Source organism: Labeo rohita, chromosome 2 (assembly GCF_022985175.1).
Source record: "Labeo rohita strain BAU-BD-2019 chromosome 2, IGBB_LRoh.1.0, whole genome shotgun sequence".
NCBI lineage: Eukaryota > Metazoa > Chordata > Actinopteri > Cypriniformes > Cyprinidae > Labeo > Labeo rohita.
The window spans coordinates 36,334,591-36,356,826 of NC_066870.1; the positions used below are offsets into that span (position 1 = coordinate 36,334,591).

Sequence of the window (22,236 nt, forward strand, 5' to 3'; positions counted from 1 at the left end):
TCCTCTAGTCTTACGAGTAGACTTTTGACTGTCAGCATAAAATTTGGTCCTGTTTGCAGATTTTTCTGGCCAAGATCTGCACATTTCACAATTTGTAGCCAGAATGACTTCAAAAATTAAGGTGCTTGATTATCATATATCTAGTCTTAAAGGGGTATTTCACCCAAAAGTTCTGCCATCATTTACTAACACTCATGTTGTTTCAAACCTGTATGAATTTCTTTCTACTATGAAACACAGAATGGCGCCATTTCTTTCAGTCCAGTGTTGCTAACTTATTTATTTTTACTGTATGGACAAAAACAACTGAGACATTCTTCAAAATTTCTTTTTTTTGTGTGTTCCACAGCAGAAAGAAGATCATACAGGTTTTGGAACAACATGAACGTGACAATGTTGTTATTCTTAAAACTATTAAAAAATGAAATAAATAAATAAATACAATTGAAAAAAGCTGATATAAAATATAAAAGTACCTTAAATACCTAAATCCGGTTTGAGTTTATTACAAAAATAAATGAATAAATAAAAATAAAAATTACTAAAACCAACTGACAATATATATATATATATATATATATATATATATTATAAATATGATTTTAAAAATGTTGTAATAGTTTATAAATTAAACTACATGTTAACAACAACATTTTTACTGCAAGTCAGTAAAAATGTACTGTGTTAATATGAAGTTTTTTGTTTTGTTTTTTTCTTTGGTGTTTATTCATTACAAATATCTGTCAGGACATTCTCCACAGAATTTTTTCTTTCTGTGTAAAATAAGAAGGAATTTTCATTTTTTACTTTTTTTTTTTTTTTTTTTAGCATGCACTGATGGTGTGTTTTGAGGGATAAATTTGTAAAGCACATTTGTGACCTGGACCACAAAACCAGACATAAGGGTCAATTTTTGGAAATTGAGATTCATACATCACCTGAACGCTGAATGAATAAGCTTTCCACTGATGTATGGTTTGTTAGGACAGGACCAAGATACAACTATTTGAAAATCTGAAATCTGACAAATAAAAAATATACCCATGCTACTTACAACTGGTTTTGTGGTCACATTTGTTTGTGTGTTTGTGGTAAAATCCCTCAAATTAATCTGTCTAATTCTGCTGGTTGAATTTCATTTTGTACATATGTGTGAAAGAGCAGCTCTTTCCTTCATCAGTCTTATTTAGCTCAGTATTTCATTGAGCGTGTGAATTCATGTTTAAACGCTGTCAGGTGTCATTCTGTGTTATTAACACTCTCTGACTCATGGTCACACATATTTCTCTCTACTCTCGTTCTCATCCTTTATCACTTTCCTTTTCACAATCCTCCTGGAAAATCCAGCTAAAACCAGTATAAGGTGATAAATGTGGAGCAGAACAGTGTCTTCTGCTCACCAAAGCTGCATTTATTTGAGCAAAAATACAGTAAAAACTGAAAAATATTGTGAAATATTATTACAATTTTAAATACTGTTTTCTGTTTGAGTATATTTTAAAATGTAATTTATTCCTGTGATGCAAAGCTGAATTTTCAACATCATTACTTGTCTTCAATGTCACATAATCCTTCAGAAATCATTCTAATATGCTGATTTAAACATTTCTTCTTATTATCTATGTCCAGTGCTTCATGTTTTTTGTGTAATAGATTTACAGTCTTTATTGAATAGTAAGTAAAAACATTTATTTGAAATAAAGCATTATAAATGATACACTATGAATGTCTTTACTGTCACTTTTGATCAATTTAATGCATCTTTGCTGAATAAATATATTCAATAATATAGGATATTCAATAATCCAGTTTGGAATAGTAGAAACTATCTACTGTGTAGTTACCAGCTGGATTTTCCAGCAGTGAACAGGATTGTTTCACAAGAGCGGACAGCACAGAAACACAATGTGTTTGATTTGACTCTTTCCATTCGACTGTAGATCAGACATTAAAGAGCTCCGTCCTCAGAGAGACCCGCACACACCCTTCAAAGTCGACAAAACACACTGTGCACTACACAAAGACAGCAGTCTAGAGAGATGATGATATTTCTCTGGCTCGTTCAGGTGTTTGTATTTCTCTGTGATTTCATCATGAGCACTGTTTATCCTGTTTGAAACTTTTTTGTAGTAGGAAATCAGCTCCTATTTTCATTGTATGCTAAACTGAAGCTTAGATATTCTACATAACATCTAACATTTAGTGTTTCGTTTTAACAAAACGGTTCATTTTAGGATGAATTATTCTTTTTCTGCACAGTGTGTGTATGTTGGATTGTGTTTACACCTCGTCTAGTGTTAACCGAGCTGTTTTTCTAACCACCTGCTCTTCTGCAGTTTGATTGACAGTAAAGTTGAAGCGTGTTGATCTGTCCAACATTAGATACAGCCCGCAGCACATCACACATGTACATAATTATGCTTCTGCATCAAACCGTACACATCTGCTGTACTGTGCTGTTTGGAAAGATTTATGAGGCTTTAGTTTGTGTTGAGGCCTAAGCACTTTTAAAGTTATGGTCACACTTTATTTTAAGGTCCAGATTTTGCTATTAACAAACCATTAACTACGGCTTTTGCCTCAGTAAACTCCTAATTTGCTGCTTATTAAAGAAGAAGTTCACTTCCAAAACAAAGATTCACATATAATGTACCCACTTGTCATCCAAGATGTTCATGTCTTTCTTTCTTCAGTCGTAAAGAAATTATGTTTTTTTTAGGAAAACATTTCTGCATTTTTCTCCATATAATGGACTGATATGGTGCCCCGATTTTGAACTTCCAAAATGCAGTTTAAATGCGGCTTCAAACGATCCCAAATGTGGTTGTAAATGATCCCAGACAATCCCAGAAGTGTTACCAAAGTTATATTCAGTAGTGAGATTTTTTAATGATCCTGAAAAAAGTCTCTTCTGCTCACCATGGCTGCATTCATTTGATCAAAAATACTGTAAATACAGTAAAATTGTGAAATATTATTCTTATTTAAAATAACTGGTTTCTAGTTGAATATATTATAAAATGTAATTTATTTCTGTGATCAAAGCTGAATTTTCAGCATCATTACTCCAGTCTTCAGTGTCACATTATCCTTCAGAAATCATTCTAATATGCTGATTTGCTGCTTAAGAAACATTTCTGATTATTATCAATGTTCATGTTATTGTGGAAACTGTGACTAAAAAAAATCAGGATTTATGAAATATAAATGTTCTCAAATTTTCTGAGCTGATTTGTGGGTAAAAAATTAAAATATGTGACATGGGTATAACCATAGTACAAATACACTGCAAAAAAATAAATAAAATTGTATAGTATTTTTGTCTTTTTTCTGTTAATATTCTTAAATCAAAATACATTTACACTTTTTTCTTTAAATTCTATCCAAATTTTATCAAATTGTATTTTTTAAAATTGTATCAATAATCTTAATAATCCTGTTTTCCCTTTCAGTTACGTTTTCTAACCCTACTGATTAATTTGTCTTAATTTAAGCACAATAAATTTGATATTTCGACCTTTTTTTTTCAGAAAACAAGGCTTAATCTTAAGTCATTTTACTTCTAAAGTAAATGCATCTTGATTTAAAAATGTTTAGATATTTGTACTGAAAAAAACAAGACCAAAATACTAAGTAAGAAAGCATTTTTTGGAGTGCAGAGTTGAGAGTAAAACACTTTTATTGGAAATTGAAAGCATTTTTAAAACAACCATAATATTTAATGACAATGATAAATGTGGCGATGTGTAGAATTAGGATGTTTAATGCCATGGAAATCTGTAGGAAATCTGTGATCTTAATTATTTAAATAAATTCAGCACCTTACGTAATGAAACAAAATTAAATAAGTCAGCAGGTATTTTGTGTGTTCAATTCACTTAGAATTCAGAATGAACACACGAGCATGTGGAAACCCCAGATCATGGCTGAATTTGCCCTGCAGGCATAAACTGGTTACATCCACAGTGTGCCGAATCGATATCAGCTGTCAGCACATTCTGACGTGGAATCAATTCAGATGTAGAATCGATGTGGGGAATTGAGTTGAAACAGCACAATATCATTAAACCGCCAGTAATTAAAAGTGATTCCAGCTTGTGAAGTTCAGTGTCGACATGACACTGCTTTCAGATCGGTGATTTTTGTGTCCGTCTCACCGCAGGTTTGAGCTCTCCGCCGGCTAATCTGGCCTCCTCCGCTGTGCCGAGCATCGTGACTCCCATTGTTAACGGATTCAGCGGAATCCCTCACCAAGCCAACGGTCATCCGGTGGAGGCGGTGTACACCAACGGCCTGCCGCCGTACTCCACCCAGAGCCCCACCGCAGCCGACACGCTCCAGCAGGCCTTCACGGGCGTCCAGCAATACACAGGTACTGCATACACTAGTGGAGAGCTTTGTTTTGTTTCGTTTAGGTCTCAAATCTTCTCCTAAAATGTCTTTTTACTCAAAAGAGTCAGTAGTTGTCATCCAGCAAAAGTGTAGAGCTATGAATATAATTTGAATCTGGTTGAGATCTCATCTGAAACTCTAGAGGAGATACAGTTTCTGCTAGACAATACTGAGATTAAATATAGAGAGAAAAAAATAGGCTTTTGCACAAGTCTCCTGCTTCTTAGATGGTTCTTCCTAAGAAAAAGTTTCCAGTAATCTCACATTTCTCCTCTACATTTTCTGAGAAGCAGGAGACTTCAGCAAATCTGTTCTCTGTTTAGTCTCTCTGTTGTCTATTGAGGTATTCTCACAAGAAAAAAACTTAATCTTACGTGTCTCCTCTACAATTTCAAAAATATAGTCGTTTTCTTACGAGAAACATCTGAGAAGCTGAAGACTTCAGCAAAACTCTCAATTTGTTCTGAGTTCTAGGAGAAACAAATGAGGTATTTGAGATATTATAATTTTAGAAAATTTGTTTATAATGTATTTTTGCAAAATGAGCATAGTTTGAGACATTGTTGAGATCTCTTCTAAAATTCTAGAGGAGACACATGAGATTACTGGAGTCTTTCTCTCAGTAGGAGACTCCGTTTGTTCTCCATTTAATCTCACTGTTATCTAGGAGAAACAATTGAGTAATTTGAGATACTACAATTTTTAGATATCATGTTTGAGCTTGAAAGTATCTTTAACAATTGGAGCACAGTTTGAGACATTGTTGAGATCTCATCTGAACCTCTAGAGGAGATGCGTTTTTTCTAGACAATGCTGAGATTAAATGGAGAAAAAAGATAGGCTTTTGCACAAGTCTCCTGCTTCTTAGATGTTTCTTGTAAGAAAAAGACTCCAATAATCTTACGTGTCTCCTCTACAGTTTCACAAATATAGTCGTTTTCTTACAAGAAACATCTGAGAAGCAGGAGACTTAAGCAAAACTCTCAATTTGTTCTCAGTTTAATCTCGTTGTCTAGGAGAAACAAATGAGGTATTTGAGATATTATAATTTTGGAAAATTTGTTTAGAATGTATTTTTGCAAAATGAGCATAGTTTGAGACATTGTTGAGATCTCTTCTAAAATTTTAGAGGAGACACATGAAATAACTGACTCTCAGTTTGTTCTCCATTTAGTCTCACTCTTATCTAGGAGAAACAATTGAGTAATTTGAGATATTAAAATTTTTAGATATCATATTTGAGCTTGAATGTGTCCTTAAAAATTGGAGCACAGTTTGAGACGTCGAGAGATCTTAGCTGAAACTCAAGAGGAGATATGGTTTTTCTAGACAATGCTGAGATTAAATGGAGAAAAAAGATAGGCTTCTTGGATGTTTCTCATAAGGAAAAGACTACAGTTTCAAAAATAAGAGAAACATTTGAGAAGCAAGAGACTTCAGCAAAACTCTCAATTTGTTCTCAGTTTAATCTCGTTGTCTAAGAGAAACAATTGAAGTATTTGAGATATTACAATTTTAGAAAATTATTTTATAATGTATTTTGCAAAATAGTTTGAGACATTGTTGAGATCTCTAAATGAAACGTGAGATTACTGCAGTCTTTTTGTAGAAAAAACATCTTAGAGGCAGGAGACTCTCAATTTGTTCTCAATTCAATCTAATTTTCGTCTAGGAGAAACAACTGAGATATTTGAGATGTTCCGAAATCCTAGCAGAAGACTCTCGGTTTGTTCTCCATTTAGAATTTAGAATTCTCTAATTTAGACTATTAAGTAATTTGAGATATTACAATTTTTAGATATTTTTTTGAATGTATCTTTAAAATTGGAGCACAGTTTGAGACATTGCTGAGATTTCATCTCAACAATGAGAGATCTTTTTTGAGATCTTTTCTGAAAATCTAGAGGAGACACTTGAGATTACTGGAGTCTTTTCCTCAGGAGAAACGTTGTGAAAGCAGGAGACTCTCAATTTGTTGTCCATTTGATCTAATCGCTGTCTAGGGAAAAAATTAGGTATTTAAGATATTTTCGTTTTTAGAAATTTAATTTGACATATAATGAATTTTTTGCAAAATGAGCAGACATTGTTGAGGACCTGAGGAGCACAAAACTTAAGCAAAAGTCTTAATTTTTTTGTCATGCAATCTCAGTATTGTCTAGATGTAAGCAGAGATATTGGGTTTGCGATACGTTTGTGCGAGCACAGTTTGGGACATTTCTTCAGAAACATTTGCTCTCCATTTAATCTGACTGCTGTTTAGCAGAAAGAGCTGAGATGTTAAAGAGATCTCATTAGTGATTTTTCATTCCATGCAGTCAGTCGATATTTTCACAGATGTCACTTTGACAGAAAAATAACTTTCCTCATGGAGTGTTATTGCTGGTAGGTGACTTTGCTGTGATTGAAACCTCAGGTTGTATTTGAATTTTCTGGATATTACAGCTATCATACGGATGCCTAGAGATCTGTCATTTTAAATCAGTTTGATATATGATGAACGTGCTTTCAGATTTCATTGCACTGTGATCCTGTCATATTTCATTAGCATATAAAGGTCAACCTTCGTCTTGTCCTTATTCTTGCCTCATCTGTCCCTCTCTCTCTTTCTCTCATGTATGATTATGCGTATATCTGCAGCCATATATCCTGCCACAACACTGACCCCTATAGGTCAGACACTGCCACAGCCTGCTCAGATCATCCAGCAACAGCAGCAGCAGCAACGGGAAGGTGAGTGACAGAAATCACAGCTTTCATTTCACTCACTGATCACTGTCTTTCACAGTCTCTGCCGTTCGGGCATCCCTGCAGCCCCTTTTGTTGTTATGAGCCAATGAAATTCAGATTAGATAGTCCTATTTAGAAGTATCAAAGGCTTGACTGTTTCCCTGTGAAGATTTTACTACTGAGTTCCATTTTAGAATCTTCAGTTATAATGACATCACTGTCAGTGTTTCTTGATTGGCCCATCACGTTTGAACTTTTTAAATGCCACAAATCATAAAACATTAAAAGAAAATATCTAAGTGGAGCACAAAAAAGGCCAAATAAAGACTATAATGATTAAAAAAAAAAAAAAAAACATGGTTTCCATCAGTTGTTGATGTAGATTTTATGGAAGCCCATTTCTGCCGAAGAATCAAAAAAAAAAAAGTAACTGACTATATATCTATATCTATAATACATCTGACTATGTTTTTTCTCACAGTTCAGCAGAATTCAGTCAGAATAGCAAGATATAAAGTCTGAAATGGGAAGAAAAGTTGGAATTATGAGATAAAAAGGCGCTATTTTTTTTTTACATTTTTTTTAATGAAATTGTGAGAAATAAACTCAGAATTCAGAAGAAAAAAGTCAGATTTGCAGGAAAAAAGTCAGAATTCTGAGTTTGTATTTAGCAATTCTGCTCAGAATTGTGGGGTTGTTTTTCATTTCTTCATTCCATGGCACTAAATAAATAATAAATCTTGCAGCTAAGTCTTATATCTCCATCATATGTTTCATTTGTGTTTTCATAATTTTCATAAAGTCTAAAAACACATGTTCATGTCTGCCACAGCATATTAAACATGCGTGTGTCTGTTTCAGGTCCCGAGGGCTGCAACTTGTTTATCTATCACCTGCCACAGGAGTTTGGCGATAACGAGCTAATGCAGATGTTTCTTCCGTTCGGATCTGTCATCTCGTCAAAGGTGTTCATGGACCGAGCCACCAATCAGAGCAAATGTTTCGGTCAGACACGCCTTCCTGTACTCAAACACTTACTCTGTATCTGTACTGTATATTGACGCCTTTCTAATCAGTTGGTCAAGTATCAGGGTCCAAAATTGACCTTTTATGTCAAACGTTCCAGTTCTAGGAAAAATGTCATAAATATAAACTGAAAAAATAATAATAATTTAAATAAATTCTTTTGAACTTTCGAATCATCAAAGAACAGCACTGGTTCCATCACTGTTTCCATCAGTGCCACTGTTATGATTTGTTTAATTGTGTTGCCTATGTACATGAAAAACATTTTTATTGATCTGCTGTATATTTTATGGAAGCCCATTTCCACCATGTGATTAAAAAAAAAAAGATAATTGCTTTTTAGAAAGTATATTTTTAAAAGCTTTTTTCTCACAATTCAGCGGAGGAAAAAGTCAGCAAAAACAGTACAATTTTTACTATTTAAAATAACAGTTTTCTATTTGAGTGTATTTTAAAATGTATTTATTTCTGTGATCAAAGCTACATTTTCAGCAGTGTCACATGATCCTTCAGAAATCATTCTAATATGCTGATTTAGTGATGATAAAGACATAAATAACATAATGTTACAAATAATTTCTATTTCAGATAAATGCTGTTCTTCTAAACTTTCTATTCATCAAAGAAACCTAAAAATAATTCTACTCAGCTGTTTTCAAAATAATAATAATAATAATAAATGTTTTTTGAGCAGCCAATCAGAATATTAGAATGATTTCTGAAGGATCATGTGACTGGAGTAATGATGCTAAAAATTCAGCTTTGAAATCACAGGAATAAATTACATTTTAAATTACATTTTAAAATATATTCAAATAAAAAACAGTTATTTTAAATAGTAAAAATATTACATATTATTATTATTATTATTAAAAAAATATTATGATGAATAATTGTATTGTTTTCGCTGTACTTTGGATCAAATAAATGCAGGCTTGGTAAGCAGAAGAGACTTTTCTTAAAAAAACACAAATCTTGTGGTACAGGTAGTATATAAAGTCAGAAATTTGAGATGTAAAGTCAGAATTGAAGACATAAACTTGCAATTCTCAGAAGAAAAGTCTGAATTGTGAGATAATTAACCTTTTTTTAATTATTACATGGCTGAAAAAAAAAAAAAAAAAAAAAAAAAACAGAATTGTACGAGGTTAACTCTGAATTGCCACGTCAGAATTCTGAGTTTATATCTTGCAATTCTGCTTTTTTCTCCTCAGAATTATAAGAAAAAAATCACAACTACACTGTAAAAAATAAAAAACACAATTTGTTGAGTCAGCTTAAAATAATTTGTTACCCTGCTGCCTTAAAATTTTAAGTTCAGTTAACTAAAATAAGTTTATTCAACTTGAAATGTTAAGTTGTACTAAGTAACTAAGTACTAAGATATTTCTGTTTGCTAAATTTAACAGATGGGTAAGTAACCCAGCTGCCTTAAAATTTCAAGTTGATTCAAATCGAATATCTAAGTTGTCACTTAGTATAATTTAACATTTCAAGTTTTTTTTGAGTTGACTGAACTTAAAATGTTAAGGCAGCCAGGTAACTAATTATTTTATGTTGACTCAACAAATTGTTTTTTACAGTGTACCCTTTTTCCCTCCAGTTTATATTATGACATTTTTCCCAGAACTGCCAAATGTTAAAAAAAAAAAAAAGATTAAAAGAGGTAACTGTTAAAAATTATGTCATGGTTTTCACAATAATAGTAAGCAGCACAACTGTTTTCAACAATGGTAATAATCAGAAATGTTTTTTGAGCAGCAAATCAGCATATTAAAATGATTTCTGAAGGACCACATGACACTGAAGACTGGAGTAATGATGCTGAAAATTCAGCTTTGATCACAGAAATAAATGATATTTTACAGTATATTACAATAAAAACCTGCTATTTTAAATTCTAATAAGATTTCACAATATTGCAGTTTTTTTTTTTGTATTTGTAATCAAATAAATACAGCCTTGTTTTCGAAAAACAAAAAAATCTTCCTAACCCTGGGTATTAACACTTGTATGGTTTAATACGGAAATATGTAGCAGAACCCATAAAAGATGTCATTTTAAAAATCCACATCATTTTATACATATTTTGTACTATGGGGGCCGCCACTGTTGGTATTTTTACCGTAACACAATTCTAAAAAAAAATAAAATACTGATAGGATGCCACATAATGGCGCCTCCCATAGTCCAAAATATGCATAAAACGATGTGGATTTTTTAAATAACGTACATTTTTGTGGGTTTTCTACTACATATTTATGTCATTAAGCCATACAGTTTTAATACCCAGGGTTCCCTTTAAACAATGCATATAGCTAACATAAATCCATCAAGTCCCATAATATAGTTCTAATTATTAAAATTCCAAATAGAATCATATGGCTTTCCTTCTAAACATCTAATGTTACACTATCATTGTGACTTAAACCATGCGTTAGGTTTCAGTTCCTAACACATTACCAGCCAATTGGCAATTAACCCGTTTTATTGGCATGCCAAAGGCAATTTTATCATGCATTCAGTGTTTGCCAAATGTTAATTTTGGACCCAGGGTGCCACGCAACCGTGATGTGCCACGGCCCAGATGTGTGTGTGTGAGACCGTAGTGAGTTTAATGAAGGTTTATTGGTCTCCTCACTCACCCCAAAAGCCTTGACTGTCTGGAATCACATATATTTATATTCATTCTCCTCACACTACACAGGCGGCTCTCAGGAACACGATCCCTCGGCAGAAATCAAGCCGTTCCTCTCGCTCTCTCTCCCATTAGTTTAATTTGATTCAGTCCTCTCAGTCTATTTGTTTCCTTGAGGATTTGTTGTCCATTTCCTTCCGCATGAATTAAAAATGAGTGGACGTTCGTGGCCATTCTACTGCACATGTTAACAGCGCAGTGTCTCAGTGTCTCAGTGTCTCAGTGTCTCGGTTTCTCTGTCGTCTGCAGGCTTTGTGAGCTTCGATAACCCCGCCAGCGCTCAGGCTGCCATCCAGGCCATGAACGGCTTCCAGATCGGCATGAAACGCTTGAAAGTGCAGCTGAAACGGCCGAAGGACGCCAGCCGTCCGTACTGACCACAGCCAGGGATGCATACGTGCACTCTCAGCCATTAGGAGAGGTGGGTCAATATTTTAATAAAGCCAGAGCTGTCCATCATAATGTACTGTGCTGCAGGCTTATGTAAAGTGTTTGACTCACTCAAGATGCCTAATTTCATTGACGTCTGTGTAGAATTTATCATCCCTTTATCGCAGTTATTTAGTTATGCTGATCTAAGTAGGCCTGCCTACAATACAAATCATACTGTAATGTCTGTCAAAGTCAGATACTTTGGCTTTGCAAGACAGAATAGTGTTTATTTTGTAGCTTTTACTCTTTTTTCTAAACTCTCTGTGGAAAACATAGTTAAAGTTGCTTTTGTTCATTTGCAAACTTTTTAAAGTTCTGCTTAGTGATGGTTTTGAAAAGCATGGTGTAAAAATTAAGTACAGTTTACAATTCTGTAATATTAGTAGTTTATTTATTGCAATTATGTGCTTATTAACTGAGAACAGATAATTAAGATTATCTGCTTTTTTTCAAAAGTATACTCTCTGTCAATGCAATATTGTATGCTAAGTAAGACAGGTATCTGTCTGTTCTGATTTACAAATTAAAATAATAATTGTAACTTATGTAATACTTTAATTCCTATTAGTATTTTTGACAATGACAACAACAAGAAAAAGAGAAAAGAAAAATGTTAAATAAAAATAATAATAATAATAAATTATTATTAATTTACATTTTACTTAGAAATATAATGTAAAATAAAATAATGCAAATAATAAATTATTATTATTATTTATTATATAAATCATATTTGTAACGTAATATTTAAATGATTTTGATTATTTTTGTCTAATTTTACCAGTGATTTTACCAGCAAGAATCATTTTTTATTAGAAACATTAAAATAATAATAATTATCAATATTATTATTATTATTATTATTCAATTTTAACGTTGTTGTTTTGTAGTTAATAATAATAATTATTATTATTATACTTTATTAATAATTTATAGTAATTGAAAATTATTATTTCTATTTTAAAAAGATTAACATTCAACAATAAAATATTGCTGCTGTTGTTGTTGTTGTTGAATAACAATAGTAATATACATTAATAATAATTATTAGTAATTGAAATTTTTTATTAACAATTTTATTTTTTAATTAAAAAGTAACATAAATTATTATTCATATAATGTTATTATTATTATGGAATAAAAATGTGAAATAAATACTAAATTAATAAAATTTATTGTTGTTGTTATTATTATTATAAATCATATTTTTTAACTTATAGCATATTTTGCCTGATTTTACTAGTGTTTTTGACAATAACAATAATTTTATTTTTTAATAAAAATATTAAAATAAAGCAATAATAATGTATTATTATTATTATTATATTTTATGGTTGTTTTTAATAATAATAACAATTATATACTTTATTAATAATTATTAGTCATTGAAAATTATTATTAACAATTTTTTTTTAAATAAAAAGTAAAATAAAATAATTAAAAATAATGATGATATATTATTATTATTATTATTTGTTTTTATTTGTATGATTGTTGTTAATAATAATTATTGTGTACTTTATGATTATTAGTAATTAAAAATGACAATTTTTTGTTTTTAAAATAAAAAGTTAAATAAAATAATGAAATTATTATTATTATTATTTGTTTTTTATGATTGTTGTTAATAATAATAATAATTATTATATACTTTATTTATAATTATTATTAATTGAAAATTAAACATTTTTGTGTTTTTAAAATAAAAAGTTAAATGAAATAATTAAATTATTATCATCATTATTGTTATCAGCCATCTTATTGATAATAATGGGCCACAATGAGACATAATAATCAGTTTTTGTTATCATCACAATGCCTGTATTGCTACATCCCAAGTTTTAAGCACAAAAGCGTGGCTGAATGAAGTAATCTCTCCTCAAAAGCCGCAAACGTCTCCGCTAAACTCTCCCGGCAAACAGTCAAATGTTTTCTTGAAGCCGCCGAGTGGATGATGCAATCTATTGGCACACCTGTATCATGTCATCTCTCTGGATGCTTCTATCACGTTTAATGCGATGTCAAGAGCGCAGGCCTGAGTTTGAGCTTCACACGGCTCCGGCTGTGCCTGATGGCTCCTGGTTTGACATCCAGGTATCAAGCTGTCAGCATGTAGCTGAGCTGTTTTCCTCTTCGGCTGCTGCTGTCTGTCTCCCGAGTCAAACTCTGACATTTCTCTCTCTTTCTCTCTCTCTGGCAGGTTTTGAACAGTTGTAGTCTTGACGTTTTGACGGATGGAAACTTTTCTTGAAAAACTAACACACGAAAAAAAAAAAAGACTAAACAAAAAAAACGACACAAAAAACACACGAAGAAGCAAACAAAGCGCAAGAAGGGAGTTTTGTGAAGCATATCGCATTTAACGAAAGCGTGTGTTTCCACGATGAAAGACTGGCGTGACGGGGGACGACAGCGACGGCGGAGACGAGGACGAAAACAAACAAACTGAAAACTTTTTTCTCTTTTGAAAAACGCTCTATACCGAACACTTTGGGAGAACGGTGCATGGCTGCGACTGGTAGAGTTCGCTAAAAAGCAAAAGACGGATCCGTGCACATATCAAAAGACAGTCGTAGCTTTTCCTGGCGAGGAATAATGAGGGTTTAACGGTAAAATGTGTAAATGACACTGACGCAGTATAACGAACTCTCTTTCTCTCACCCGTAGGGACCAGAGGACCAAATCTTTTTAATCTCTGTCGGTACCGTAACCATGTACAATATTACCACCGAACGATTATCTTACGCTACATACATGCTACATCATATAATATGCCAATTAAGAGTTAGACACAATTAATTCAGGGTGTATAGTGTAGGTTTACGGGGACTTGGGGTGTGTTTTACTGACAAAAAACTAGTTTCCAGGTTATGGGCGCTGAACCATCGGAAGGATATTGATAGATTATGTTTAGTGGGGTATTTTAGGCTCTTGTTATAGTGTTGATATTGAATCGGGCACGTTCTGAATTGCTGTTCATCGCCACGTGTCGTTTCAGAAAGCTGCCCGGTGGAGAACAGGGCATTCGATCCATCGCGATATCATTTCATTCATGCGCCATACTGTAAACAAATGACTGCAGCAAACACATAAACACACATGGATATTTTTGCCAAACAACAGCTCTTGTTTTGGAGCTAAACTGATTCACAAGGAAACGTCACTCTGGTGATATTTTTACATGCACCACCAAAACTCTCAGCGGCTGATTTTAACGTTGGATATGAGGATTTCATAAAGTCTCAATTATCTTTATTTTATTTTATTTCATTATTATTATTATTATAATTATTATTTTGTCAGCTTACCAGGTTTACAACAAGGCTTACATTTAAAATACTCTCATTTTATTTAATTTTTTTTTTTTTTATTGGTCAGCTTACCTAGGTCAGCTTACCTAGTACACAACAAGGCTTATATCAACGTTATTCTCAATATATTTTATTTTATTTTATTATTTTTTATTTTATTTTGTTTTATTTTGTTTAATTATTTTTATTCTATTTTATTATTTTTATTTTATTTTATTTTATTTTATGTGTCAGCTTACCAGGTTCACAACAAGGCTTACAATTAAATTACTCTCAATTTAATTTAATTTAATTTAATTTAATTTTATTTAATTTAATTTAATTTAATTTAGTTTAATTTAATTTAATTTAATTTTATTTTATTTTATTTTATTTTATTTTATTTTATTTAATTTTATTTTATTTTATGTGTCAGCTTACCAGGTTCACAACGAGGCTTACAATTAAATTACTCTCCATTTTATTTTATTTTATTTTATTTTATTTTATTTTATTTTATTTTGTTTTATTTCATTATTTAATTATTTTATTCTATTTTATTTTATTTTATGTGTCAGTGTACCAGGTTCACAACGAGGCTTACAATTAAATTACTCTCAATTTTATTTAATTTAATTTAATTTTATTTATTTATTTATTTATTTTTTTTTTATTTTATTTTATTTTATTTTTTATATATTTATTTATATTGGCCAGCTCACCAAGTACACAACAAGGTTTATGTCAACATTAGTCTCAATATATTTTATTTTTATATATATTTTATTTATTTATTTATTTTTGTTTAATTATAATTTTATTTTCTTATTTTATTTTAATAAAACAACAGTACACAGCAAGTCTTACGTTACTCTCAATATATTTATTTTATTTTATTTTATAATATAAGTTATTTTTTTTATTATATATATATTATATATAAAATAAAACAAAATAAAATGAGAGATATGTAAATGTAAGTCTTGTTGTGAACCTGGTAAGCTGACACATAATAAAATAAAATTATTTATTTATTTATTTTCATTTTATTTTAATCAGATAACAGTACACAGCAAGTCTTACATTAACATTACTGACAATTTATCTGTTTTGTTATTTATTTTATTTTATCTTATAAGATAAAACAACAGGGCTTACAATAAATGTACTCTCGTTTTTTATCCTTTATTTCTTAATTTCTTCCATTTTTTTTTAATAGAATAAAGAAGAGAACATCTGAAGATAACTGAGGCGTTACTGAATCCTCCGAAATGCAGCTAAAAACAGCAGGAAAAAAGAGTTTTGCTGGTTCACACTGCAGTGACGTTTCCATTGTGAGAACGGGCTGTTTTGAGATAGAATTCAGGAAAACCTCTCATTTAGAAACAGCCTAAAATCGTGCCATAGTAAAGCTTTGAATTTGTTTCAGTGGCTTACACTGATATGCTGTTCGCCAGAAGGGCCTTCTAGAACATTTATATTAGACAAATCAAACCATAAAACACAGCACACACAGAGATAAGCAGTCTCTGAACATTTCTATAGCCTTGAGAGACACTTTTAAACACAGTAGTTCTCCTCTATTCATGCTTTATTCAGGTATTTCACGTGTGATTACACTTAAATGAACTTCGTAATTGCTCATAGTTACACTGTATTGTGCATGCCTATGTAAACGTAGTACTTATGTAGAGCCAGGCCACAGTTACGGCCTAAATGACAGAGAAAAAGGACTGAAGTGATGTAAAGGAACAAACATGTATGAAAAATAGCATTTAGAGGTGAAAACATATAGAAACAAACCAGCGAGGCCACATCAACACCTGCAAAACATAGAAACATTTACTTTAAAGTCAACATGAAATTAAAATCAACCCTGTTTACTTTCTTAATACACGTTTCTAGTCTTATTTTTAACCACTCACCAATGCACACAATTGCAAATAAATAAACACATTCATGTTTACTTGTAAAATGGGTTGCAAATATCGTTTCATGTTGACTTTGACATCATGCTTAGTTGTTTTGACCCACAGAAACTGTTCAACTTTTTGGACCAAACCTCACGCACGGCCTGCCACGATCAGTCGACTGTGCAAATGTGCCACGTGCCACGACAGCACAATTTCCTCCGATCGAAACAAGCGATACTTTCTCCAAACCGTGCCGTCGTCCCATTAATATTTTGTCTGAAAACGAGAAACGCTGCCTCTCGTCTAGGAGTTTACATCAGGACGTCTACGTTTTTGAAGCTAATGTGACTGGACAGCACATTTCACTTTGGGTCCTGAAAAGTAGTCAGTCTCTCACTTAATATTCAGGGGACAAAGTGGATTTTAAGTGCTTTACAGATCAAACTAAATATGTGATTTAATATTAAAGCAGAAATAAGTTTTGGATGGATGGACGGATTGCCGTATGGTTACTGTGACTGATGATGAACACAAAACATGAATCCGTTATGACAGGTTTCCCTTTAGATATGGGGGATAATCTCACAAAAAAAAATGAATATAATAATTTAATAATTTTTAAATACATTTTAAATGTGTTTATTTATGTTATAAATATATATAAAACAATAAATACATTTTTAAAAATTATTAAATTATTTTATATATCTGTTGACAGCTATTTTGAGAACTATTGTGATATTTGGACATTATTTTCATGACATTTAAGCACATTTTTCTGTCATGCACATTCGCACATTTGCACATTATGCAAAAATCATTATTATGAGTCTTCACTATTGCTGAGTTTTGTAATTGACATTATTCTCAGCTTTATTTTCTCATTACTGTAATAATATCCAGAATGAAAAGCTTAAATAGCTTTAATACAGTAATTTTTAGAAATTAACAACAAATGCTATAATGATGTATAAATACTTGCCTTTAATTTTTTTCCTAGTATTGAGGATTGAGATTTTTATTTCATTATGTTATTGAGAAATTTGGACAAAAATGTGACCCTGGACTACAAAACCAGTCATAAGGGTCAAGTTTTTGAAAGTGAGATTTATACATTGAGATTTATCTGAAAAATGAGACAAAACAATTTGAAAATCTGGAATTTGAGGGTGCAAAAAAATCTAAATATTAAAAAAAAAAAAAGCCTTTAAAGTTGTCCAAATGAGGTCAGAAATTAGGTTTTGATATATTTACGGTAGGAAATTTATAAAATATCCCCATGAAACATGATCTTTACTTAATATCCTAATGATTTTTGGCATTAAAGAAAAATCGATAATTTTGACCCATACAATGTATTTTTGGCTATTGCTTAAAATATGCCTGTGCTACTTAAAACTGGTTTTGCGGTCCAGGGTCACAAATGTCCTTAACTGTCATGAAAAATAATGTCACAATGTGCAAAAAAATAAATAAATAAATAATTAAAATAAATAAATAAACATTGCAATAAAATTATAAAATAAAATAAAATAAAATAATGGTCTTAAAATAAACTTTCTTCAACCCTAATATGGAATGAATCAGTGAAACAAGTTGGAGTCCAGCAGGGTCCTTAAACACACACACACATACGACTAATAGTTGCACAAACATTCCAGTTCCTGTCGCTCAAGCGGGACGTCTGCCATCTGTCTGTCTGAACTCGAATTAGTGATCAGGGACGGAGCAGCTTTTCAATTAAACACTGATCAGATGATCACAGCAGAAGGTCACTATTTAATCAGCATTCAAGGGCACAATTCTGTTCTGTTCGCTTCTACATCTTCCATTCATTCTGCTTTTAATACCATAAAACTGAACTCATTCTGAGACGGGACCCATGAGATCATGGATGTGTTTGGAATCGCACACTAACATATTATACTGTTTTCGCAGTATGCATACTATTCTTTTCTCTACTGCATTTATCAAATACACAATATGCAACAAAGCAATACCCTAGTGGTCAAACGATTAATCGCAATTAATAGCATCCAAAATTAATTCATTTAATTGATATTGTATATAAATATTTATAATATATAAACATAACATTTTTCTTAAATATTTACATGTGTGTGTATTTATATACAGTATACATAATATATGTACACAGCACACACACACAAATTATGTAAACAAAAACTTTTATTTTGGATGTGATTAATCGCGATTAATCGTTTGACAGCACTAATAGCAATGCATTAAAATCAATATTATACACTGTAAAAAAAATGCTTTTTTAAAGCTGTAAATAAAGATGATTGAGAAAATACAATTTCAGTTTTTCTACTTCAAAATGTCATGTTTAATTCAATGCGTTACTTGCCAGTTCTTTTTAATTATTTGTAAAATTTACTAGTAATTTCTGAATTAAAATTGCCTCTACACCTTTTTTTTAAAGTGTACTTTAAATTTAAATTCATAAAACATTTTTGTTACTATAAAATAAACATTAACTTAATAAAATAAAATACACAGAAACCTATGTTATTTACTGAATTTATTTCAGCTAATTGCCAAGGCAACATTTCAACTTGATGTACTCAAATAACTAAAACTAAAATAAAAATTAGTTAAATAAATAAAATATGGACATGTAGAGATAAAAACACACATAAAAATTTCTGAAACATTCACTAAAATTAAAATGAAACTTATATAAAACTCTATATAAAACTAAAAACTAATTCAAAAATTAATAGAAACTACAATATCATCTAATTTATACACAGATAACAGATTCACACAGTATCACGACTTTGGTATCACATTTTTTATAAGTAAATATACTGCTAGCCTATTTTTACAACTGCACTGGAAATAAAAATTGGTGTTTTTTTTTTTTACAAATTATTACAAATAAATGGCAAGTAACATTAAACAAAATGCAAGCATTTGAAGTAGATTAGGTGAAATAGCATTTTCTTTTTAAAGAAAATACTTGCCGTATCTTTGTAATTCTTTGTAATTATTTACTACACCTATTTTTAATTTTTTTTGTGTGTGCGTACTTCACTAAATCTAAAATCATAAAACCTTTTTTAAACATTACTTTAAAATAAAATAAATTAACTGAATAAAATAAAATGCACAGAAACCTATTTCAATTACTGATTTAATTGCCAACATTTCAACTAAAAATACTAAAATAACTAAAACTAAAAAAAAGATAGAATAAATTAAAAAAAATGGACATGTATAAATAAAAACACATGAAAATTTCTGAAACGTTACCTAAAATTTAAATGAAACCTATATAAAACACTATATAAAAATAAAAACTAATTCAAAAATGCAGAGAAACTACAATATTATCTAATTTATACAAAAATAACATATACACAGAACTTTGGTATCACATTTTAAATATACTAATAGCATATTTTTACAACTGCGCTGTATTTTTTATTTTTTTTTACAAATGATTACAAATAAATGGCAAGTAAAACGTTAAATAAAATGCAAAATTTTAAAGTAGCATGACTGAAATAGTGTTTTCTTTTAAAACATTTTTGAAAAATGATTTTTTTACAGTGTGTTTTAAAAGTTATTGCATACTGCATCCCAGATTGACATTTTACACACAAAAAACCCAGTATGAAGTATGCAGTGTATACTAGTATTCCGTTCCAAACTTATCCTACGTATCAACAGAACATTCCTAGCCGTGCGGCAGCTGATCCACGCAGTGGCACATGCAATTTTTTGTCCGGATGTTTCTAAACCTGTGGCTCATACTAACATACATGCTGTACAAACATGAATTCTCATGCTCTATTTCAATTTTTATTCTATTTATTGCCAAAAAAAGAGAAAACTAGTTCTTCTTTCATAGCTTGCCCTGCCTATAGTTCTTTAAATCACTCTTTGTGCATGCGAATTGCTAGAGACGTAGAGAGACATTTTTGTAGTAAAAGATCTAGAAAACATAAAAATGCACCATTTTCTGCTTTTGATTTTCAACCAGTACCTCCTCGGGTAACGGTCAAAGCTTCAAGGCGACTAGCGGAGGTCACGCTTTGTAGTGTTCAAGCGTGTTATCATGCAGTACGGATATCACGGAAACATAGCGCCGCGTTTGGACTCGTTGGACATGCTCTTCAGGGTTCGGGCTATTTTGGGAGTATGTTTTACAAACTGTGTTTTTTATTCATATGATGTTACTACCTGAACTAAGCCATGTCCTCTTCCTTCATACTCCCCATATACTGCCATAGTCCTCTGCTAGAGCCAACGCTGCATACGATATACAAACACACAAACCTCAAGCTTTCCATCCATGTTTTGCTTTTCTTTTCTGATTTGTTGGCTGGAGCCAGTACTCCGAATGTTTTGTACAGATGAAAATGGTTTAGGATGTTATAGATTAATCTACTGGTATGATATTCCTATGAATGGTTCTCTTTATATATGTCGAGGTTATGAATGCAAAGGGACGGGCTCATGAAATCTGTATTATTGATAGCACAGAACGCTTCTTTCAGGTACAATAGGGAGTCGCGCAAAAGCGTCCGGCGCTTTTTGTCACGACCCCGATCCGGGATCGGCTCTACAACACGAGACCTGGGTCGGAGACGGAAAACCTCTCGGGCTGGCTTTGCTACGGACGATTGTGTTATATCTTAGGGTTTCTTAGCACAATATACAAACAGATGTAAGCTAAATAATGAATCTATGTTTAAATGCTATGGAGGGAAGTGTGGGACACGAGCGGACGTTCCCGTAACATCTGCACGATGAGTTCAAGCCCTTCGCTGGAGGTGTAAAGGAGCAAACCTTCCTTTTCGTTTCATTTTCGAAGAACAACAGACCAGTTTTGTCCCATTATCTTCCCTCTTGAACTTGCTGCTTTGACAATTTAATGTGTAAAAGGTTTTAATTACGGTGATCTATTTATTGTTTCGCTCATTAATTTATTGGATTATTTTTATGATTAGAATTTGATCATTTGCATTGGTTTATTTATATATTTATGTATGAACTTATGTTTATCATTTCTGACATAATATGTATAAATGATGCTTATTGGGGCTTTTTCTGTCTTTCTTCTTTTTTCAATTTTACAATAAAAAATTATAAATGCTTACCAGCACTCTCGGATCATTGTGTCGATGAAGTTGCCATGTAATAATAAAATGATGAAATTAATTCTGTTTGAAAATTTAAAACAATTAAAACAGATACAAAAGATAGAAAAACTTTTTACATTTTACATAGATTTAACTCAATGTTTAAAATGAAAATAAAACAATTCTTTTTTCATCAGGATGTCAGACAATTTATGCAAAGCGCACAACAATCAACGTTAAAATTTAATAGAATATTTATAAAAATCTAATTCTGTCTTATATATAATGCTTTAAATATTTGGATTTATATATATATATATATTAAAATTAAATTAAATTATAAATTATACTATTACTATACTATACTATACTATTACTATTAAATTATAAATTAATTAAATTAAAATTAATATTAAAATATTATATATATATATATATACATGCAAATATTTTAATATTAATTTTTGATAAATAAGGCCATACTGTGCAATAAAACTTTTTTTTGTATTAAAAATTGAAATTAAATAAAATATATATATACATATTAAAAAAAAACCAAAAAAAAACGTTTTTACTACTTTTTGCTAAGGCCGTTTTTATCCATTTTTTATACTGTGCAATAAAACAAAAACTTAAAAAAA

At 31.0% G+C, this 22,236-nt stretch overlaps 1 protein-coding gene and 1 long non-coding RNA gene across 2 annotated transcripts in view; both read left to right on the plus strand.

Moving 5' to 3' along the window:
- LOC127181520 (CUGBP Elav-like family member 5) overlaps positions 1-13,587 on the plus strand; it is a 192,554-nt gene extending 178,967 nt beyond the window's left edge. The window contains exons 8-12 of the mRNA XM_051136301.1: positions 4,163-4,372; positions 7,033-7,125; positions 7,984-8,127; positions 11,096-11,267; positions 13,479-13,587. Of these exons, the coding sequence (XP_050992258.1) occupies positions 4,163-4,372; positions 7,033-7,125; positions 7,984-8,127; positions 11,096-11,223 (575 nt within the window). The 3' untranslated portion in view covers positions 11,224-11,267; positions 13,479-13,587. The remainder of the gene's footprint in view (positions 1-4,162; positions 4,373-7,032; positions 7,126-7,983; positions 8,128-11,095; positions 11,268-13,478) is intronic.
- A 1,083-nt stretch (positions 13,588-14,670) lies between these two features.
- On the plus strand, positions 14,671-21,612 carry LOC127181579 (uncharacterized). The gene is made up of 2 exons (XR_007829788.1): positions 14,671-14,831; positions 15,013-21,612. It is a non-coding gene; the product is annotated as an uncharacterized LOC127181579 (long non-coding RNA).
- The last annotated feature ends 624 nt before the right edge of the window (positions 21,613-22,236 follow it).